This window comes from Peromyscus maniculatus, chromosome 10 (assembly GCF_049852395.1).
Source record: "Peromyscus maniculatus bairdii isolate BWxNUB_F1_BW_parent chromosome 10, HU_Pman_BW_mat_3.1, whole genome shotgun sequence".
In the NCBI taxonomy this organism is placed as follows: Eukaryota; Metazoa; Chordata; class Mammalia; order Rodentia; family Cricetidae; genus Peromyscus; species Peromyscus maniculatus.
Genome location: NC_134861.1, coordinates 95671604 through 95694493, shown reverse-complemented (window position 1 = coordinate 95694493; position 22890 = coordinate 95671604). Strand labels below are relative to the sequence as shown.

The following is a 22890-nucleotide window of genomic DNA, read 5'->3' as shown; positions in this document are numbered from 1 at the left end:
ATGAAAGGAAAAAAGATGTCCAAGGAAAACTATAAGGTGGGCAAGAGATAAGGAGTAAGGTCCAAGAAGGATGAGTAGAGAGTTATTGTAGAATATTTCTTTAGTTTATATCAACTCCAAAATTTTTAAATTATTTGTTGTTTTAGCATCCAATTTAGCTTTTTTTTATTATGAATTACTAATTTTATCAGTTTTTATAGATCACTTTACATTTTAATTAAAGCAGGCCTTCCATTTGTGAGTTTAATTAATTAATTGCTTGATTAATTAATTTTTGCATAGGACTGCATAAAGTGGCCAAGAACAAACAGTCTGGAGGTAGCAAATGTTTAGGCTCTCTTTAGAGCTCCCTGTTTTCCAAACAATTGCAAGTTAGTCAGTAATTACCAAATGTAAAGCTGGTTAGAGTACAGATGGTGATCTATCTCCGAATACTTCTGCGTTTTTGGAAACCTTGTTCCTCACACACACATCAGTATATTCCACTATACCTGTGTTTATCTCTGTTTTAATATCTGTCTCCTCTTCCCAGTTTTATCACACACACACACACACACACACACACACACACTTTTTTTTTGCTCCTGAAAAATTGCTGTCAATGCTAGCTAGTGGGTATGTGCTTTGTTTCATGTGCGGCTTTGGGGAACGACTTTCTCAGCTTTTACCCCGAGACTGTCTTCTCCCACTGGATCTCTAGGTTATCCTGCTCATTTATGCAAACTTGAGGATGCTTAAAACACTGGGTGATCAACCCCTCAGGCGAACCAATAAACTTTCTTCTGACCAGGGAAGACCGGATATCAGCTGAGTTTCCCTATGAGGCTGTCATGGGGTATTCTCCGACACTTCCACATCTTCGGGTGAGAGAAAGGCAGTGTCTCTTATCTTTGGCATCTTTATCATCAGGCCCTCATAAAATTCCCAGGCTAAAGTCTTAGCAATCAATAAAAATCAATAAAATACATAATTATACATGTGAGGAGCTGTGTCAGGAGACAAAGCCCAAAGGACAGTAAATCAAAACATTCCAGCGACAAAGAAAACTAAGACACAACAGAACCAGGGTACCCTCAGTGTTCCAAAGGTGAACAGAACCCAAATGCCTTTATAGATCCAAAAACAAACAAACAAACAAACGGAAAGACTAGACCAAAATGCTATAAAAGCAAGCAAGCAAAACTGGACACCTTAAATAAAATACTTGAATGCAGACAAAAAGGGTGGAAAAAAGGATCAATGAAATTAAATTAGGAGCCTTAATTAACCAGTTAAGAATAAACAAATTGACTGTTGACCAAACCAAGAGAGGTACAGAGTCCCAGAAACAACTCACCAATGATCAATAACAACAGACTCCGGGATGCAGTGGGTCCGTTTGGCCCCCCGACTTTCATTCTGTTGATTCCTCCACTGAAAAGTGGATCGTTCTTGGAGCCCCACACTGGACACCATAGTTGTCAACACAAAACCGCAGTCCTCATTTTGAAGGGGATGGGAGAGGTTTGATTCTGGCGCTTTAGTCTCAGGACACAGAGAAATCAACCTTGAACTGGGACGGAAGACTCTTTCCTACTGGCCAGTCCACATTGTGTTGGGTGTGACAAAGCCTGCTGGGGGACAGCTGTCATAAGAAAGCCACTCGGATGTGAATTCTCTGTGTAACAATACTGAGGAGCCACGCTGGATGAGCCCACTGGGGAAATAGTGGCAAACCTGTTGTGGAAGTGACCGGTGGCTTTCTGATTGGATTTGATGCCAGCCACGTAGGAGGGAAATTAGATTTCATACTGTATGCCCAGTCAAAGTCCATGGTTGGGGAGGTTCATGGGCAAGTGTGGAGCTACTGCTGTGGTTCTGCTCAATGGATATGATGTCCCTGTCAAGTTCCCTCCTAAATAACGATGTTTATGCCCATAGTCTAGCGCTTCCATCGGCTCTGGTCAGTGGTTAGTGGTGGGTGTAGAGATAACTGGTCAAAAACAGAATGAATGACTATTGAATGCTCACCTATGAATGAGACATCTATGATACAGTATCCAGTGCTCAGGGAACATGGGAAAAGGGTGGGAGGAATTCAAAAGTCAGAAGAATAAGGGGAGCAGTGTGGTGTGGTTACTTCTGGGTAGGACACTCTGGTAGTCTTGAGCTCTTGATTACCTGTACAAGATCTCCACAGGGTTTGGGCTGTCAACACCCTGTCGTGGAAGGAGGAGGGGCTCCTGGGGCCCCACCTCTCCCTGAGGATTTCTATACAGATAATGGCTGGTGGGGAGGGAGACATGTTTTCTTTAGTGGTTCAGCCACTAGTGAGGTGCACGATCCTGTCAATGAACTCTCACCAACAACGTTTATAAGCGACCCCAGTGAAGCTCAGTGGGGTCACATGAAAAGAACAGGGCAGTCGAAGGATGGCTAGATGGGGAAGGAAAGATGACGTCACAGATGTTGGAGAAGGACAGGAGAGGATAGTGGAGTGAGTATGATCAAAACACATGTGCACTTGCATGAAATTGTCACAGCAAAGTCTGTTATATGTATGGTTAATATGTGCTAATTAAACATTAAAATGAAATATTGATTTTATGCCAGTGACTTGGTATATATTTGCTGTTTTACACATAGTATTTAAGTGAATTAATGGTAATATTACACAGACAATGAGTTGTTATTTCCTTTTATCACCAGAATATTTACTTTGTTCCCCCATAGAATGCACATCTGTATTTAACTGCTTCACTGTGCTCGTTCTAGGTCGCAGCTTTGTCTTTGCTGCATTGCCAGATGCTAACCAAGTATTTGTCACAGAGCATGCATGTCATCAGAACAAGATTAGGCAGTTATAATATTACAAAGATTAGGGAAGCCTGAACAAGAAGTTGTGTGAATTATTAAACTTTCTCGAATATGTGTTGAGGTGCTGAGAGTATCTCCAGCAGGTTCGTTCAACCGTCATGGGAAGATGGAGATTATAGCTAGAAAAACCACAGCAAAGTCTACAGATGGATAGTGGTGGCTGTGTGGAGTCAGGGTTCTGGGAAACAAAGTCTACTGATGTCATTATTACACACATGTGATAAGTATACACACATGATTATTGTATGTGTAATTAGTTCATACGTGTAATCATTATATTCATGTGATTGTTACACATGTGTGACTAGTATACATGTGTGATCAGTGCATGTGTGTTTTGTACACACATGCGATTAGTATACACGTGTGGTTAGTACACATGTAATTAGCACACACATGTGATTGAACACACATGCGATACTTCAGGAACACCACTCATTGACAATGAGAAGAATAAGCAGAGGAAGACAAAAGAAGCATCTAGATTTGGTAAGGCTAACTTGTGCTGAGCATTTTGTGATATTCCAAACACTAAGGCACGCAACAAAGGGTCGGAACACAACAAAGGCCACATTAGGCAGGTGCCAGTCACCCCACGTTAACCTTGCAATTGAAAAGGATTCATTATTGTGAATCCATTTGGGCTTATTTTAATCTTTCTTAGGAGGAAAGCAGGACTTTCTGGGCTGCTCATATAGTGAGTCTATAGTAGAAATGACAGTGGCTTGGAGAGCTGTGCATGGTACTGGGTCAAAATCCATGACAGTTTACACACTGATGCTCTTGTGCCTGCAGCTGTCCACGCCACTGCCTAAATCCTAGACCCCACTGATGTACCCTTGAAGGGGCTTGCACCACCCTTCTTTTGAACGGTCTTTTAATTTTTATGCTTTGCTGCATAGACTATTTTCTGGATTTTGGGGCTTTTGTTACATTTGCAAATTACCTGAGTTTTCTGCTTCCTCTCTAAACAATGCAGATCCCAAATCTACAGTGTACACCAATATTTGTGGTCTCCACATTTGTACCAAATGCTGCCAGTATGCTTGGTGCAAACCATAGGCTGCAGTCTGTGATGTCTATTCAGGTCTGCTTCACCTGTCTGGGTTCTGCAGAGTCTTCGGGTAGATTTGCGGATCCTTCTAGCTAAACTCAAATAATCCCCTCTCAGTCTTTCTTACATCACCATCCTGCCTGGATCATATTCCATGACGTCACCATCCTGCCTGGATTACATTCCATGATGTCACCATTTTGCTTGGATTATATTCCATGACGTCACCATCCTGCCTGGATCATATTTGATTCAGGCGGAGATTAAGAGATACTTCCATTTCAACTTTTTATTTAGACATGAGATGGCAAAACTTTCCAAGGAAAATGGTTTTATGGCCAACTCAGAGGTTCAGAGCCTAAGAGATTTTAAATCTTTCAAATTATATGATAATTGAAATTCAGAAAAGTTAATGTGTTAAATTACACAAAAATTCTTTGGTTTAAATTCTTGGCTCAAAGCATTGTAGGTGGAGTTTTCACTGATTGAAGCTTCAGCAGGACATTCAAACCTCATGATGTATGTGGAAAATGATTGGTTGTGTGGGAATACTCAACTCCTGCAGGCCCCCAGCAGGCTTTCACAAGGAACATATCAGCTATATCTTTTTATCACTGTTGCTTTATGCAACATGTCAGGATTTTCCTAACTGAATGCCCCCAACATATAAATTTTATGTCTAATGAGAACCACTGGCTAAGATTATTGTCTTTCCATTGTTGGAAACAACACACAGAAAGGATGCATGTTTAAAACCTAAATAAAATCACCAAGAAGAGGCCTAAGTATTAAGTAGGCATTCACCAGTGCGTGCCACATGAAATCAGTTAGTTATAGTATGAACCATCAAACTAAAGAGTCCACATCTTTTGTGTAGAAAAGTATGATGTAGGAACTTTTATGAATAAGTACTAATTTATTATATATTGCATGTAAATATTAAGAAATTTAAGACAACACTTTAATTACCAAATAGGAATGACATTTAAAATTCTCTATAAACAGGAAATGCAGTAAGCAAGGTATGTAAAATCTAAGCACCCTCAAAATAGTGTCATGTAATTTTAGAACAATGATTATTTAATCTGTTATTTTCAGCACTTAATAAGGATAGTAGTAATTTGGGTATTGGTGAGGAAAATGAAGTCAATTGTATTTAATTCAAATTTACCTTATTAATAAAAGTTGAACCTCATGCTAGTTTGTGGCCTGAGCCCTTTTTGAGGAAGGACTGCGCTGGCCATCTTTAGCTTCTCTCTTGTGACCAGTCAGCACTTCTCTCATTTCCTGGAATCCTTAAGTGTCTTAGATACACTGAAGCCAAAACATCTTCAGTGTTTGTTTCCCTAAAGGGATGAAATTATCCTGTGACCAAATCCCATCGCTCTCTGTTTTAAACAGGTGTTGGTTGTTGCTGTTGTTAAGTTATGAGGGATCGAACCATTGATCTATATTCCCAGGTGTTAAACATTTTAACACTGAGAAAACATTCTTTGCATATTAAGCCTCATTTACTTCAAGTAAACTGGCAGGGCCTAATACAGACTGTTTTTCCCTATGTGAGCTAGCTGGACAAGATGATAGATGGCCAGACACATGTAGTCATTGAAAGAAGAGACTTCTCCATATCCATTACCATTGTACGACCACGCTTGTCTCACTTCCCCTCATTGTTCTTCTTGACAGGGATTCGATAAACACGTGGATGTGTCATATATTGCCAAACATTACAACATGAGCAAAAGCAAAGTAGACAACCAGTTCTACAGTGTGGAAGTAGGAGACTCGACCTTCACCGTTCTCAAGCGCTACCAGAACCTGAAGCCGATTGGCTCTGGGGCTCAGGGAATAGTTTGGTAAGTAGAATGGATTTGTTATACTTTTAAAGGGACTATGCTCTACTCATTTATGAAATACAAACAGATAAACACACAAGTATCAAGTGAAATACATATATTGAAATTATAAAATTGTAAGCATCCTTTTTTTTTTTTTTTACTCGTTATCTGCTTGTTAACAAGATGCAACATGGCTTACGGTATTTTTCCGATCACCAGAAAATAAAAAAACAATCACACAAAGACAACAAATAGATCCAGAGGATGAGAGTGGTTTAGCTGTTGCCACTGTGTTTAGACAAGTTTATTTGTATATTTCACAGCAAGAACAATTGTATCTGGAGACAGGGTCAGTTAGATTCCCCAACACACTCAAGAGAGATGAGTGAGCTGGCTCTGTGACTGTTAAAGTTTGTACTGGTGAGTTTTGTATCAACTAGCCACAAACTAGACTCCTTTGGGAAGAGGTAAACTCAACTGATGAAATGTCTCCATCAGATGGGTCAGGAGGAAATCCTCTGCAACATTATCTTAATGGATGATTGATTTGGGAGGTCCCAGCTTACTGTGGGCAGCGCCATCCCTAGGCTGGTGGTCCTGATGTTATAAGGAAGCAGGCTGAGCAAGCCATGGGGAACAAGCCAGGAAGCAGCACCCTCCACGGCCTCTGCATCAGCTCCTGCCTTCAGGTTCCTGCCCTGTGCGAGTTCCTGCCCTGACTTTGCTCAGTGATGGGGTGTGACTCGGATGAAATAAAACTTTACTCCCCAAGTTGCTTTGGTCATGGTGTTTTATTATAGCAATAGAAACTGTAACTAAGATAAAGTTCAATGTTCAAAATTAACTATGTAGAAGTAGTATAAAATATGTTTGCTTAGGGGCTCTTGGACAGCATACAACTGCCTGCAGTTCCAGTTCCAGGAGATCTAATGCCCTCTTCCGAACTCCCTGGTTTCTGGCATGTACATGGTACATATAAACTCACACACACACACACACACACACACACACACACACACACACACACACACCTTATTCTTTCATGTTATGATTGAGTGATTAAATGAAACCATCTATATCTGAATTAGCCATTGTGATGCTCATGGAAAACTAATATTAAGTTAATTGACAAACATTCTTTCAAATAGTTTTAGTATGCAATATGTTAAGTAAATATATGTAGTATACTTATTAGCATAGTAATTTTCAATTTTTTGTTATTCATACCAGTTAGTAAAAGTTTAGTATATGTACTCTAATATATTTAGATATGTATATTTATAAAGGATATTTATTAATGCAATGCATTTTATTGTCTAGATTACTGACAATTAATTTTTATGTCTGTGAAAAAACAAAAGTTTACAGTGTGGGATGGGTGAAGACAAAGCTATATTTGCTTTTTAAAATTTTAAACATTTTTTCCATCCATTTATAATTCTGGAAGTGCCCTTTTAGCAACAGTGATGTACGGCCTGAAAGATATCCTAGGGCAATGGTGGTGAGGGTTTTTGTTGGTTTTGTTTTTGTTTCCTTTTTGGTTGTTGTTTTATTTTGTTTCTTTGATTTTGTTGTTGCATAGGGGTTTTGTTTGTTTTTTGAGAAAGAATTTAAAGTTGGGTAGTTAGAGGAGAGAGGATCTGGAAAGACTTGGGGGAGGGGAAGACTATAATAAAATATATTTAAATTAAAAATTGCTTTAAATAATAAAAATACAATAGTAAAAAAGATATGGATATCTAAAATAAGAAAAGCAAAAAATTGGAAATACTATTTTAATTGTAGCAATGGGTAGTTTCTATTCTTTCCCATGTACTCATTGTACATTTCTTGGTCTATTTAAAATTTGGTCATTATGCCAGTTAATTTTAGTTCGGAGTCCAGACTTGGCTGGTGTGAGTACAGTTGCACTGTGGATATACTTCCCAAGTCAAGGGATTTAGGACACTAGGATTTAGATCACACTTGCCAAATGCATGGAGGCTATTGTAAAAAGTCACCTGAAAATTTCCATTTTTGTATCACATTACAATTTGAAAAATGGAACATTTTTGTGTTTTTAAACAATGGGTTAAAACTTTCCTTTCAGAAATTTCTAAAAACAGGTTAAAAAAGAAACACATATTTATAGTATTTTTTTATTTGTCTGTTTTTATGGTTCACCTGTAAGGTAAACTCTTGGTGGCACAAAAATATTTTAATGGTGGGGCAGCAACATTACTGCCCTTCAAAGATGCCTGCCAATGAGCCCCAGAATCCAAGGATAGGACTAAGGGGAGCTCACAGTGTGCCTGAGAATCCTGACAGACATATCTAGGTGGGGCCAACATAATCACACTAGTTCTTAAAAGTATGAAAGGATGACAGAGAAGTGTATCAGAGGCGCGTCATCAGAAAGGGTGAAGCCAACATTTGAAATACTGGAAACTGGCCGTATGGCGGGCTTTGAAAATGGAGGAGGTGGTGTCAGGAGCCCAGGAGTGGTACTGGCTTTGGGGAGCTGCCTTAGTGTGAGTGGGAGACATTAGTCTCAGCCCTAAGGAACTGGAACTGCCAACACTCTAACAGAAAGAAGCAGGCTCTTCTCTAGGACTCCCAGAGGACCTTGGCTTTCCCACATTTTGATTTTAGCCCAGTGAGACTCCTGCAGGGCTCCCGGTCTATAGAACTGCAAGACGATTAATTTGTTCTTAGGCAGTTATTTTGTGGAAGTCGTGCCAGTGGCAATAATGTACACGGGGCAGCTAAGATTGCAGTGTGAAGATAACTGCTATCTGGCTTGGGGATGGCTTAGTAGTTAAGTGCACTGGCTGCTCTTCCAGAGGATCTGGGTTCAATTCCCAGCAGCTGTAAGGTGCTTCACAATTATCTCTAGCTCCAATTCCAGGGAATTCCGGCTGCTGTGAGCACTAGGCACGCATGTGGTGAACAGACATATACATAAGCAAAAATGCACATAGAATAGCAAAATAATTTAAAAGGTAAGATAATTGCTTCAAATACACCAAACTTACTGAGGTGTGGGGTGAGAACAGCACTTCTTAGTTACTTTTCTTTGGTGGAGAACTATAGAATATTCACACGAGCAAGTTTTCCTCAATAGATTCATAACTCAGAAACATTTTTGGATGGTTTTATTTTCTTTCTAATAAAGTTGTCATGAAAACGAGCTATTACTGGGACATTTTCAGTACCAGGCAATGGGTAGACTTTTGAGGAAGCCCTGACAGATCCAAGGAACATGTGGCTCAATGAAATGACAGATGATCACGGAAGGCTGAAAACTCCCAAGATTTTTGCAGTGTGTTTCATGGGCTTTTGGGTGCTCTCTTTCTCCTTTCTACACGATGTGAATCATCCTCAGTCTTACATAGAGTTACCAACAATAGAAGTCAGTATTGGAACTGATAGTGGGGACACTGAGTTTTGTGGGCACCCTCAGAAGGGTTCTGGTTACTTGTGTCCTAGAACAAGGAGTTGGTCAGAAACACGGTGTAGCAGAAACTCAAACAACTTATTAGAGAAAGATTCTTTTCCTGTGGAGGGAGAAGTCTAGAGCAGACGAAGTTTCCTGAACATCTCCAGTGCATAATGGGGTTATATCATTTATTATTTTTGGATAGAAAATAAAACTATCCAAGAGTGCAGGCTTTTTGAGCAATGTGGATGTGTGGGCTTTGGGCTCAGGTCCCCCCACGGGCTCTATCTAGTGCAGGTAGTTCTGCGAACAACTCGGAACATTGTGTATCTTGACAGCATGGTAAGTATCCATGGGGAAGGGAGTTTTAGTATTATAACGAGCCACATGTCATCTTCATGAACCCTGAAGTGCCCCTTTACCAGTGTCTGTGGCCCCATCCAGGATTTTCTGTCTTGGACAACTGGCTGCTCTCAGCCTTTACTCCTGGTTCCCCCGGACTTTCACTCACTGCTCTATCTATTCATCTGCTTCAAAATTGTCCACAAGTAAAGCCGTTTTTAGGACAGATTTATCAGCAAACAAATTCAAAACCAACAAACCAAAAATCCTGCTTGCATTTCAAAATGGTAGCCTGGGTGTTTGCTGAGGTTCTCGGCCATTTTGCCTCTGGATGAAGGAAATAAAAGCCATATTCATCTCAGCAAAGGGCAAAATGCTGGACAGAAAGGGGCGTTCTGGGCCTTCCTCTGTGATATGTGTAAACACGGCAGTCAGAACACACTCCGTGTGGACAGATACAGGCATCTCTTCCTTCGGTTTTCTCAACCTCAGAGTTAAGGTATCTTTGTGAAAACGTGGGCCTGTAATGTATTGTCTCAGTCTTGGGTTGGTTTACCTTCCCTGCCAACATTCCTTCATTATTTTCTCTTCTATTTCCTTTTGTAGACAGTGAGCCCCTTTAGACCCAATACACATCCATAGTCAGACTTGTCCCCGGAGTCCACAGACTGTCCCTGTGTACATGACAATGTTCACATGAATATATTGTCTTAACTATTCCATATCATCTAGAATATAGAGACTGGTTAGAATTGGGAGCTGAATATGATTGTGGTCTCTGGGGAAGAGGTAAATAAAAAAAGACCGTTCATTTATCTGTGCTAACTTTGGAGTGGGAATACCACATGGAGGAACCAATTTGAAAAGAGATGTCACCAATTATTTTTAATGTGCCACAGTAAAACTGTGGATGTGTGTGTGTGTGTGTGTGTGTGTGTGTGTGTGTGTCCAAGAGGAATTCTGCTGTTTGATTGCAAATGTAGGTGTACAGACACTTCTGCCACCAACTCCCAACCCCTTTTTTTTCTTGAAATGGGATCTCATTCCACTCTTCCAGTTGTTTGACACTTGCTACTTAGTTTCACAATTGCTCTTTCTTTGACTTATTACTTACTTAATGCCATGGGCCAAAAGCAATGCTACAATATCTCCTAAAGAATTAACTGCTACTGTGGCTTTCAAACTTTCCTGTGGATCATAGAACAGAAATACCACTATTGAGAGCTATTACATGAAGCTAATATGAGATCTTTTAGAATAAATCAGAACTTTTTCCTTCTGAGGGATAAAAACGATTATCTATCAAAGTGGAAATGGTGAAAATCATTATGCTTCACTGTTTGAGCTGGGAACTCCTGTCACTTCATGGTGGGAAATCGTAAAGCAATCTGCCAGATGAGCTTTAAGAACAGTGTTCAGGAGGGCAGTGGTCAGACCATCTCAGCATTTCCCCAGTCTTCAGGAGAGGGGTACATTAGTGTTTTGAGCTAGTCACACAATGCACATGAAATGGTCATGACTTTAAGTAGGTTTGAGGAAGGCAGGCTTCTAGTTTTTTAACAGTAGAAAATTTTAACAATAGAAAAACAATAAACACGTGTAATCCACGACTGTGGTTGATTTATAGTTGCTGCTTAATTCTCAGATCTTGGATATATGGAGTTAACAAAATGACTTTACTAATATTCCATGAGTCAGTCTGGTAAGGAGTCATCTGAGCTGGTTTTTTTCTGCTGTCTTTGAACGTGAGTCACTTTTACTGACCAGTATTATTTATAATATGTAAGTTACAAACATTGGCACAGCTGCAAGTGGCGCACGCCTCTAATCCCATCACTCAGGAGGCAGAGGCAGGTGGATCTTTGTGAGTTCGAGGCCAGCCTAGGCTACAGAGCGAGTTCCAGGACAGCCAGAGCTACATAGTGATACCCTGTCTCACAAAACAAACAAACAAATTAAACCACAGCACAATTTACAGATTCACACAGAGCAAGACAATCATCTTTAAGGTCAGAATTTGAGTGGGGACATTTTATGGAGATGGGGTTGATGGGCAAAAGCAGAGATGGGTCAAACCATACAGAGTGTTTTCCCAAGTCTCAGACTTCCTGAATAACACAAGAGAGACTTGCTCAGTGGTTCCCAGGTGATTTTATTTTGTCTCGGGAAGCATCATTCATGCTTCTATGGTGCATTTCTTCCAGCTTCTAATGAGCCATTACTCTAAGTGACTCAGCTTTAATCACACATTTATATTTAGCCCTTGACCAGGGAGGCAATCAGTGTCTCATTTGCATGTGGAATACCGACATATTCTACACCCAATATTTTCCACTCATTTCGCAATCCTCAATGGCAGCCTTCTTAATAAGGTGCATTGAGGTGCACGCATTGTCTCCACACCTGTGAGAGGGTTGAGGCGGTGGTACCCAAGTGGACTAGAACAGGGTAAGGTGTTTTATTCTCCCTCCACCTCTGCTGTTTTTCTTGGCCCCATGTATAAGTTTGACTTCAAATATCTACTTACAGTTTCCTTGATTAGTGAATAAGACTTGTAAATAACATTTCTTACTTTAACAGAGAAAATGTAGTACTTTGAGAAATAATAAGTAGAAGTTTGATGGAAGAATGCTTAAAGGCAAATACACATATTTATAAAATATTATATATAATATCTATAATTTTGCATTGGCTATAAAGCATGGGAGTTGATATATGTAAATATATAATGTCAAGTGATAGGTAATATTTATGAGGTTGGTAGAATATTATCTAAAAATTTATATTTGGGTTTAAGGTGTATAATAGACAATTATTCAAAACTCCATTATTCTTCAGTTAATTTATAATTAATTTATGATCCTGGGGTTAAAAATTAACAAGAATTTGTAGTCTAAACACATTTTTTTAGCAGAAGTGAAGAGTATTCATTTGTATTTCCATAAATAATTATGAAGTTACAGATATTTGACTTCCTTAAAAATCATTTATTGGGGTAAATACCAATGTCTCTGTCAGAGGAGATAATTAGCTAATTCTTTATATATTTATTTATAACTTCTTTTTCAGTCCCTGAGATGGGATGGCTAAGTGACATTGATTCTTGTGACATAAGGTCCTCCCTATCTCATTAACAAACAAATACTCTCACCTTTAAAATAAAATCACTGTGTGGTCACCGTGTTCCTTTATCTGGTGCATAAATCCTGAGTAATTCTTAGGATTAATGTGCATCCATTATGTATAATATTTAACCTGTATATAATCATGCTATGTGTATACGTGTATACCTCTGCACTACCCAGTTTATCTTAGAAAAGACAAAGTTCCTCATGGGAAGGACACAGCTTCATCAGTGCAACTGAATTACGCTAAGTAAGAGAAGGCAATTGCCCTTCCTCAGATTGTGGTGTTTTATTCCCTCCAGGAGCCCTGTCCTTTCCACCTGCAGACAAGGCTTGCTTGCTTTAAAAAAGAGAAGTTACGGAATTATAAACATTGCAACTAAAGATGCCAGTGCTGAAAGGCTCTTTTGATAAAGCTCAGAGGGAGGCACTGGCTCCCTCTCCTTGCAGAGGCACGCCTCTGGCCTGTTACAACATGACATTCTGTTTATAGCATGGTCGGGCTGTCTTGCTCATCTAGGATTTGACTGCAGGAGCTGAGGACAAAGGAGTGACATCTTCCATCTCTCCGTCTGGAAGACAGAGTGACAGCCCTAGCGTCCCCTTTGTGTGCTCTCTGCTCTCAGCTCCGGATTCACATCCTCTTCTGCAATGACCCTGTCAAGTGCTTTTCACTTTACCTGTCACGAGTTATGGATTCAGCCTTGAATCATTGCATGTTAAGCTCCTGTCTACCACGGGAGAGCCTAAGTCAGCATCAGAAAAGGTGCTTGCCCACTGCCCTGGGCATGGGTTCCTTCTAGTCCCTGACGTGTATACTCCCTACCTCTCTGAACTGTGCTCTTCCTTGTTTATATTTTTACATTGCTATTAAAATGTTTTACACAAAAGATTTAATTTATGCCCATTTACAAAACTCAAAAACTTTATTCTCAATCAAGGTGGCTCAAATCCCAAGTATATTTAAAAAATCTTCTCTTTGGGCTCTCCCAGAGCAGCAAACTATGAAGTGGACAAGTGGCTGAAAGTGAATGAACTTCAGATTTCAAAGGAAAGAGAATTTACCTAGCAAAACTGTACACTGGAAACCACAACAGTGTAACAGATCCTATAAATACAGATAATAAAATTGCCGAACAATTCCCTGGCATAGTGGTTTGAGAGTCCTAAGACGGAAAGAATTGAGGAGGAGAGGAAAATTACAAGCCAAATTGTTTTCATGTTGGCATAAATCCCCTCTTCCAGGAAGCTTCTCTCTCACCCATTCCTCTCAATGTGTCTTCATGGACCTTGTCTGTCAAAGTCTTCCTTTGATCCGAGGCCACTGCTCGTCTGCTGCTTTCCCTTTCCCCCTACCTAACCTTGGCATCATGAGGATGGACGACACACACCGCCAAATGTGGTTTCCTCTTCTCTTGTCTGCAGCTCTGTTTCCCAAGCTCTCATCCCGCTTGGCCGCTTTCCCACTCTTCCTGGAAGGCTGAGCCAGCTGAGCGTCGTATAGTCACGCTGATTTTCTCCATTACGGGTTTATGAGCTCCGTCCTCAGCTGGGCTCTCGTTCCTGCTCAGCGGCCCTTACACTTCTGTGTCTCCTCAGCTTCCCCTACCATTTCCCACGGTGGCTGTTACAACCCTTTTACAACTTCCCGTGAGCCTCTAATTTCATTTCCTCACTCCATTATGTGCAGAAGGCCTTGCCTCCTTCTTCCCAGAGAAAACATATGGCCTGAAACAAGCGAGGGCTTCATTTCTCCTTCTTCATCGACCTCCGAAGCCTTCCCTGCTCAGTGTGGTCCTCCATGACGAATGGCCCAGCATGGCTGCCACCTGTGTCTCTGAGTCACTCCTCTCCCACCTCTGTGCAGAATCAACAGCTTTCTCTCCCTGCATATGGAAGACCTCTCTACAAATTTCCACCAAAAAACAAAGTCATTGAGATTTTGTTTGCCCCTAAAAGACCTCTCTGTCACTCCTTTCATAATCAAGGTTTTTGATAGAATGATAGGAATTTTGTGCATCCACAATTCTTCAGTCCCATTTCACAAACGGTCCCAGTCCTGTAACAATATGGCAGATGGAGAAGGAGACTTGAGACAGCTATGGGCGATCTCCTATGCTTCCTCTAGCTAATCCACTGACTTCCTTTTCACTCATTTTCAACTTGTCAGATGTCATGTCTGGACATGGATACTGTCTGCATTACTCAGGGCTCTCAAAGGAACAGGACAAACAGAACAAACGTAGTTTGGGCAGGGTGAGACAATGGTTCTCTCACACTGGAGAGGCTGAGAATCTGGCAGTTGCTTGGTCCACAAGGCTGCACATCTCAGCACTCCCGGTCTGGAGCCGAAGGCTTGGCGGATTGCTGGAGAGCTGCTGGCTGCATTGGACTTCTTGAAGAAGTTGGTTCTGTATTGGCAAAGGAGTGCCACAGCAGTAGGATGGATGGGCATGCTGTCGAGAAGGCCAGCAGGCAAAGAGCAAAGTCTCCTTTTCCATGTTCTTTAATCCGGGATGCCACCAAAAGGTGTCACTTACATTTAGGTGGGTCTTCCTGTTTCAAATAATGTGACCAAGAAAATTCCTCATGGGAGTGTGTTTTAGTTGATTCCAGATGCAGTCAGGTTTTCAAACAAGATTAACCACCACACTATCAAAGTATTAATTCTTATTGCCTTTGAATTTCAAAATGGTGTTTGGAATTGGACTGTGACGGGGCCAGCATGTGTGAGGCTTTCAGTTATTTTGTCTGAAGATAGAGCTAGAAGCACAGATATAGAGTTGTTAAGGTTCTAATACCCGGCGTGATGGAAATATGTGTTAGTTTTCAGTCTTATTAACAGGCCTGGGTTGTGGCCAGTCCTAAGGAGCAGGATCATTTACAGTTTAATAACCAGAAAGCCAAAGTTGTGGAAGGCAAAGACTGGGAGCAGGAATGTATTTGTTATAACAAAGTACCCGGCAAAAGGGACTTCCGGGTAGAACAGTTTGTTCTGGCTCCTCACTTGAGAAGGGACATAAGCCCTCCTGATGGGAAAGGCATAGCGGCAGGAAAGCGAGGTGGCTGATCGCAGTCAGGAAGCAGAGTGTGGACAGGAAATGGAGTTGTACTCTAGAACCTCAGGACTTGAACACAGTGGCCCACCTGCTCCTTGTGGCTCCCAACTAAGGGTTCCCCAACCATCCGAAAGGACATCACCCACTGGAGAACATGTCACACCCACCAGGGGCAGGAGCTAGAAAAGCAAGTACTAATATCAGATATTATTTCTGAATCTGAACGAGTTACGGAGGCAGATGTCAAGAACCAGGCAAGAGTGGGACACATGAAAATGTAGTGTCGTGAACAGTGTTGGCTGTAAGTGAACAACAATATTAGCTGGGCTTGAAGCTGGCTGCTTCCTGTTTCCTGCCTCTGTGACCAAGCATTATGTGTCTCTCTTGATGGCCATCTTCCATTGCCCTTTCAATGTCTGCATTTTCACAATGTTCTTTTCCTTGAGATTTTCATCTCTGTTTGTGCCTGACCTCTCCAACATTTGCTTTACCAGGCACATTACTTCTGAGTCCTATAATCATTTTTGTACTCATAGTTCCCCACTTCATTTCACTGATATTTTATGTACGAATTTGTGATCTACTGAAACTTGCTCTTATTTGCTCTTCACTGTGTATTTCTTATCTGGCAGTCACTATCAGCCTAGTTACATCATTTAGAATTTATCAAGTCATAGGTGTTTTCTTTATGTCCTATGGTGGAGGCTTCTAGTATCATCCTCAGTAGTTTGGATAATTAACGGATGCCCACCCCATGCTCCCACAGTGCACAGAGAGGACAGTTCCTCCACAGACCAAATTCTAACACTTTAGAATGACACACTAGTAACTGTTCCAAAATGTGCTAGCCAGTGTAATACTTTGGGTACTTTAAAAAATTAACACAGATTAATATATCTGTTTTAGTGGGATTTAGTATGTGAAAGAACAAGAAATACTGCGGTGTGTGTGTGTGTGTGTGTGTGTGTGTGTGTGCACACACGCACACGCATGTGTATATGTACATTCATATATATTAATGTGAGCATGGACATACCATAGTACACTTGTGGAGGTCAGAGGACAACCTTGGGTATCAATCCTCACTTTCCATCTTGTCTGAGGTAGATCCTCCTTGTTGTGTTTTTCCATCATGTACACCAGGCTACCTCTTCTAGGAATTTCCAGAATTCTCCCGTGTCTGCCTCACATCTCCTCCTACAAGTACTGGGCTTACACACTTGTGCTTTACCTTGGGTTTTTATGGTTATTTTTCAGGACTCACACTCAGGTCCTCTCACTTGCACTATTCCATTTCATCCACAGACCCTTCTCTCCAGCCCTACCTTGGTCTTTGTGTCAGGGTCTCTTACTGGGATCTGGGGCTCACTGATTAGGGTAGGGTAGCTGGCCAGTGAGCTCAGGGGTCTGTGTGCCCCTGCTTTCCCATGTTTTGTGTGTTTGTTGTGTTGTCTGTTTGTTTTTAATGTGAATACTGGTTGGACCCAGTTTCTCACGGCAATTACTTTATAGATGTTTACAGGTGGAACGGAACCTTCTCCTCAGCTCATGTGTTTTCTTTCTTTCTTTCTTTCTTTCTTTCTTTCTTTCTTTCTTTCTTTCTTTCTTTCTTTCTTTCTTTCTTTCTTTCTTTCTTTCTTTCATTAATTTGATAGTAGCTGCTGTAACTGGAGTGAGATGGAATTTAACAGTAGTTTTGATTTGTAACCCTAGTGGCTAATATTATGAAGTCTTTTATTTATTGTCTATTTGTATTTATTCATTTTGAGATGCACCCACTTGTATCCTTTTCACTTTAAAAATTGGGTTGCTTTTAAGTTTTTATTTATTTTTTTCTTGTTGTTCTTTGTGTATTCTGGATGGTAACCCTCTGTCTCTGCCTAGTAAATAGCTGTTAAATGGATTTCTCCAGTCTGTAGGCTGTCTCTCCACTCTGTTGACTTTTTTCCCCCTGTGTGGAAGCTTGTGCTTAGATTTTCTTGTCATTGCTAAGCTTTGGAGATCTGATTTAGAAAACTGTCACTGTTATCAATGTTTTGACGCTCTTTTCCAGTAATTTCGGTTTCAGGTCTTATATTTAGGCTATTGAAGCATTTGAGTTTATTATTACACAGGATGAGAGATAAGGATCAAGTTTCAGTCCTCTCCTCCATTTTTGAAGAGACTGTTCTTTCTCTGATGTGTGCTTTTGGTGCCTTTGTCAAGAATGAGTTGAGGGGTGGGCTTGTACTTCTGTCCCACTGGCCTGCGTGTCTGTTTTTATGTCAATATCATGCTGTTTGGTTACTGGGCTGCTTTGATTCTCTGTTACTGTGGTAAATCTCTGAACAAAAAGAACTTGGGGAGGAAAGGGTTTATTTGGCTTAGATTTTTTTGTTTGTTTGTTTTTGTTTTTTGAGACAGGGTTTCTCTGTGTAGCTTTGCACCTTTCCTGGAACTTGCGTCGGAGACCAGGCTGGCCTCGAGCTCACAGAGATCTGCCTGCCTCTGCCTCCCAATGTTTGGCTTAGATTTTACAGTCCATCATCATGGGAAGTCAGGACATTCCAAACAGGACTCTGGAGGCAGCAGCTGAAGCAGAGAGCATGGAGGAGTGCTGCTTACTGGTCTGTGCTCCCTGGCTTGGTCAATTGTTCTTTTAATGCTTCTCTTATGCCACCTGGAAAGGGATGGCACAGCCAACAGTGGCCGGGGTCCTCATATGTCAGTTAACAATCAGGAAAATGCCCCGCAGACATGCTCACAGGCCAGTCTGTTGGAGGCAGTTCCAAAGGCTGAGATTCTTTCCTTCCAGGTGCTCCTGTCTCAGAGGACAAGCATTCTGGTCTCTTGTTTCTTGAGAGTGGTGTCATTCATTCCTTCCCATTTGGCAGCATCTCACTGCTAGAATGCAGAACAGTCAGCAGATTTGACACTCGGAATCCTAGTTGGGTCTCTGAGGAAGATGTGTGCGGAGAGAAAGCAGTGGAATACTTTGGGGCACCTGGGTGGTACAATGCCAGGGTTTCCGACCCATATAGTAAAGGCTCTAAATTCAGACCATAGTTGACTTTTCAAGTTTACTATCCATTCATACCCTGGGTGTCTTCTGGGAAGATGACATGAAGTCCTTCCCAAACCAAGGCTACTGTGAGATTTCACGTTACTTTAAGAAGTGAAATTCAAGCCTGTGTGGATTGGGAAGCTTCCCAATAGTTAGGCTTGCCAGCATCATTGACAGGGACAGAGGTTGGGGGACTGTCTTTGACCCTCATCCCTGTTACAGCAAGGGAGACAGATTACAAAACAGCTTCTCTTTCTTACTATGCGGTTTGGATACACACTTCTTCCTTAGAATCTTTTTTTTGGGGGGTGGGGTGGGGGTGGGGAAGAGGAGCTGAGATCTAGGTGCCTCCAGCCAGCCATCTAGAGTTCTCCTTCTGAAAGCCATTTTGCTCCCACTTGAGGCATGTGATGTGTCTTCTGTTTCCTGGGGTGAATGCCTCCTCTTCTAGTTTTGGCTGTGAGAATGTCTTCTGTTACCCCCATTACACCTTCTCTACTGCTCAGTAAAAGGGTCTGCTCTCTCGCCTGTATCGACATGACATCTCTTTTGCAATTATTTATATTCTTATTGCTGTTTAAATGCCTGCTTCTAGGGTGTGATTTTATCATAATTAGGATTTGTGTTAAAATTTATGTTCAAACAATTTTGAACATGTCTGGTACATAATGGAAACACCCTAAATATTGAATTGTTTCCTATAACATACCTCAACATTACATGTATAAACATTGTGTACTAAATTAATAACATGACAACCCAATTTCAGAGGTTATTCAGAGGTATTAATGCAATAATTAACATGGTGTACTTAGAATCTAGCATTATAGCTACTCAATAGATATGATTGTATATGAGTGTTAATGTAATAATTATAATAATTATGTCACTGGTCTATCTAAAGAATGAGCTGGTAATAACAAAATTGATCTTTCCAACAATTTAATAAATGTCATACTAATTTAAACTTGATCTGATGACATTAAAAAAGACATACACACATTATATTCTAAAGAGTCATTACGGAGAAATTGCAAGGATTGTGTCCATATTTACAGACAACTCCACATTCAGAGCACAAGGGTGGGAGACAGAATGTGGTCATCATCACAGCATGTGGACCATTAGTGTCATAGGGTGGAAAATTGCACCCAAATGCCAATTTCACAGTTAAAGTATAAGGTCATTTATCAGAGGTCAGTCTATCAGTGCTTTGTGCACAGTGCATATTTTTGTATTTGGAGAAAAATGAGCAGGCTGAATAAAATGCAAACAATGGTAGCTGTTTGTACTCATTGTCCATCTGAAACAAAGAAAAATATAAAACAGTCTAAAAAGGTGGGTCTAGTGTGATGGTTTCTTTGTTGAAGTACTTGCTATTTATGTGTGTGGACCTGGGAGTAGATGCCCAGTATCTATTAAAAAGCTGAGCTCAGTGGCCTATTTCTGTATCCCAAGTGCTTTGGCAGACACCAGGGATCCCAGGGACTTGCTCACCAGCCAGGCTAGATAACGGTAAGCTCCAGGTTCAGTGAAAGATCATGTCTTAGAAAACAACACAGAGAGCCATAAGGAAAGACCTCTACTGTCAACCTCTGGCCTGCACATGTGGCTACACCAGCAAGTACATCTGCACACATATGTGCACACATAGAGATATCATATACGCACACAAAGGTAAGATTGGGTAAGATTGTTTCTGTGACATCTCATCAGTATGTTTTCATTAGATAAGTAAGTATTTATTGAATGACTGATTCATTTTAGAGCTGTGATGTGTCAAGAGGATATAGAGTTGAGTACACAGGGTCAAACATCCAGAGAAGAGATGAACACATACAGCATTGCTTTTCTTAGGTGACCTGCTCACACCCTCCAATCCTTATACATAGGTCAGGATCCTAATGGCTGGAGACAAATTGAAAAAGACTGATAGAAGCTTCAATATGGTAGAAGTTTACTGTTTCCTTATCAGGCAGAGAGGGGAAAAGAAAACAGGGGCAGGGGAGTTGCCGTTCTGTTTAGTCATCTAAGGGACAACACAGTGGCAAAGCATCCGAGACTCCAAGCGACCAGAAGGGAATAAAACCGCGGAGGAAACTTTATGGACAAGGCCTGGAAGTAACATTTCTCCTTGGCTCCCCTCCTGCTGGCTGGAACTCAGTCACAGAACCACAGTCTAACTGTGCAGGAGGCTAGTGTGCCCAGGAAAGGGACAAGGCCCAGGGCTTCTCAGCTTCTGTGCTGAGTGTCTGCTCTCTCGCTAAATCTCGCTCAATGTAGTCGCTAAATCTCGCTCATTGTAGTAGCCCCTCCTCGAGGGGCTTTTTTTTTTTTTTTTGTACCAGTTTCACATCGGTTTTACACCCCCTTCTTTCTTCTGCACCGGAAGCTCTTTAAGGCACGCAGTGTCCTCGCTTCCACTTGTATTTCTGAAAGTCTGATTCGTTACTGTGAATTTAGTGGTACAAACTGAGTCCTCACAGCTAAAGGAGGTCTGCACTGTTTAACAACAGAAAAGTCTGTTCATCACGAGAGAAGGAATTCTGGGTGTTAAAGGGCATGCTTGTGTGAAGGACAGCAGGTGTCAGGGACAGGAGGACACAGAATGGGAGAGACAGATGCCAGACAGAAAAAGAGGGAGAAGAATGGAAGAAAAGACAAAGGAGAACACAAAGTGAGCAGAATATTCCTGGAGAGAAACAAAGACAAAAGAGCCCGGGCGGAGACATGAAGACTGCTACAGAATAATTTCCGGGGACAGAGGAAGGGACTAATGAGATTAATTTTGAAAAGAAGCAATAATTCTTTGTGGAAAGCCAAATTTGAGAATAGCACTTATTTTTGCTGGCATTGAATCATATTGGATAAGCTGTTCAAAATGTCTTCAATAATGTCACTTTCCTGTCAGATAGAGACAGAAATTTGATTGTGTTGGGAAGTCTCCACTGTAGAGACAAAGGGTTTATTTTCTTAGCAGTTCTGTTGCATGGAGCCTCAGGCTGCCTGTCACAGCAGGGGCCGATGAGAGCAAACTCTGCACCTCATGGCCAGCTCGGGAAATGGAAAGGGAAATTAGGGAAAATGTCAGAGACCACGGATCACGGAGCGCTTTCTGTACTGTCCCCCCACCACATCTTTGAGCTTGGAGGGAGACGAGTCTCCTTGGTGGAAGAGCCAGGACTCAGCTGTGTCTGCATGGTGCCATCCTTCTCCGCCGTCTTCAGGAGTCTGCTCTCATTTTACAGCACGTTATATGTTTGTAATGCTGTGTTAATTTATTTTCATCCTGACGTCTTGGCATCAGAGGTGTAGTAGTAATAAAAACCACATCTGCACCTGCTGCCCATGTTCCCTTCTCCATTTTTATGGAAATAACTATCACCGTGTTCACTGTACACGTAAAGCACGCTTCGAACTTCCGAGAAGAAATGATCAACTTCAGCGTTTATGTAGGATTTATAGATAGCTGTCAGCTTTGGAAGTTGGGAGGGAGGGGCGGTGAGAGAGGGGAGACGATCTCCGATGCAGACAACCTCTGATTTTTGATTTTTTTTAATCTATGACAGAGATACATACCATAGATTATATAATATATATCGTGCCTTACGACGGGGAAATTTTATTTGATCTTTCGTGCAGATGGAGATCTGAGGTGCCACGCTCGCTCACAGGGCTGAGCAGAGACAATGAACCACAGCTGCCCCACTGCCCTGTGCTGCTAAGCAGCAATGTTTGGTTGATTAGATGCAGTAAATGCATCTTCAACTTAGGACATTTTCAACTTGCGGTGGGTTTATTGCAATCCAGCCTGCTGTAGCTTGATAAACATCTGTTCCCTAGGAAGACAAAGGGAACATCTCTGTATGACAGTTCTTTGGAGTATAATGGGTGGCTTTGGACTTCATCGACTTTGGAATGTCAATTTTTTCTTGCTAAAAGTATTTTTGTTAGTTTCTTAATTTCTTTTTTTTTTGTTTTTTTTTTGGGGGGGTGGTTTCGAGACAGGGTTTCTCTGTGTAGCTTTGCGCCTTTCCTGGGACTCACTTGGTAGTCCAGGCTGGCCTCGAACTCACAGAGATCCGCCTGGCTCTGCTTCCCGAGTGCTGGGATTAAAGGCGTGCGCCCCCCCCCCCCCCCCCCCCCCCCCCCCCC

General features: G+C 41.4%; 1 protein-coding gene across 10 annotated transcripts in view; it reads left to right on the top strand.

Annotated features, from left to right (window-relative positions):
- Mapk10 (mitogen-activated protein kinase 10) overlaps positions 1-22890 on the top strand; it is a 288581-nt gene that overhangs the window by 157029 nt on the left and 108662 nt on the right. For all 10 annotated transcript variants that reach the window (XM_006975410.4, XM_076546802.1, XM_006975412.4 and 7 more), the window contains one exon: positions 5597-5766. In XM_006975410.4, coding sequence (XP_006975472.1) covers positions 5597-5766 — 170 coding nt within the window. The remainder of the gene's footprint in view (positions 1-5596; positions 5767-22890) is intronic.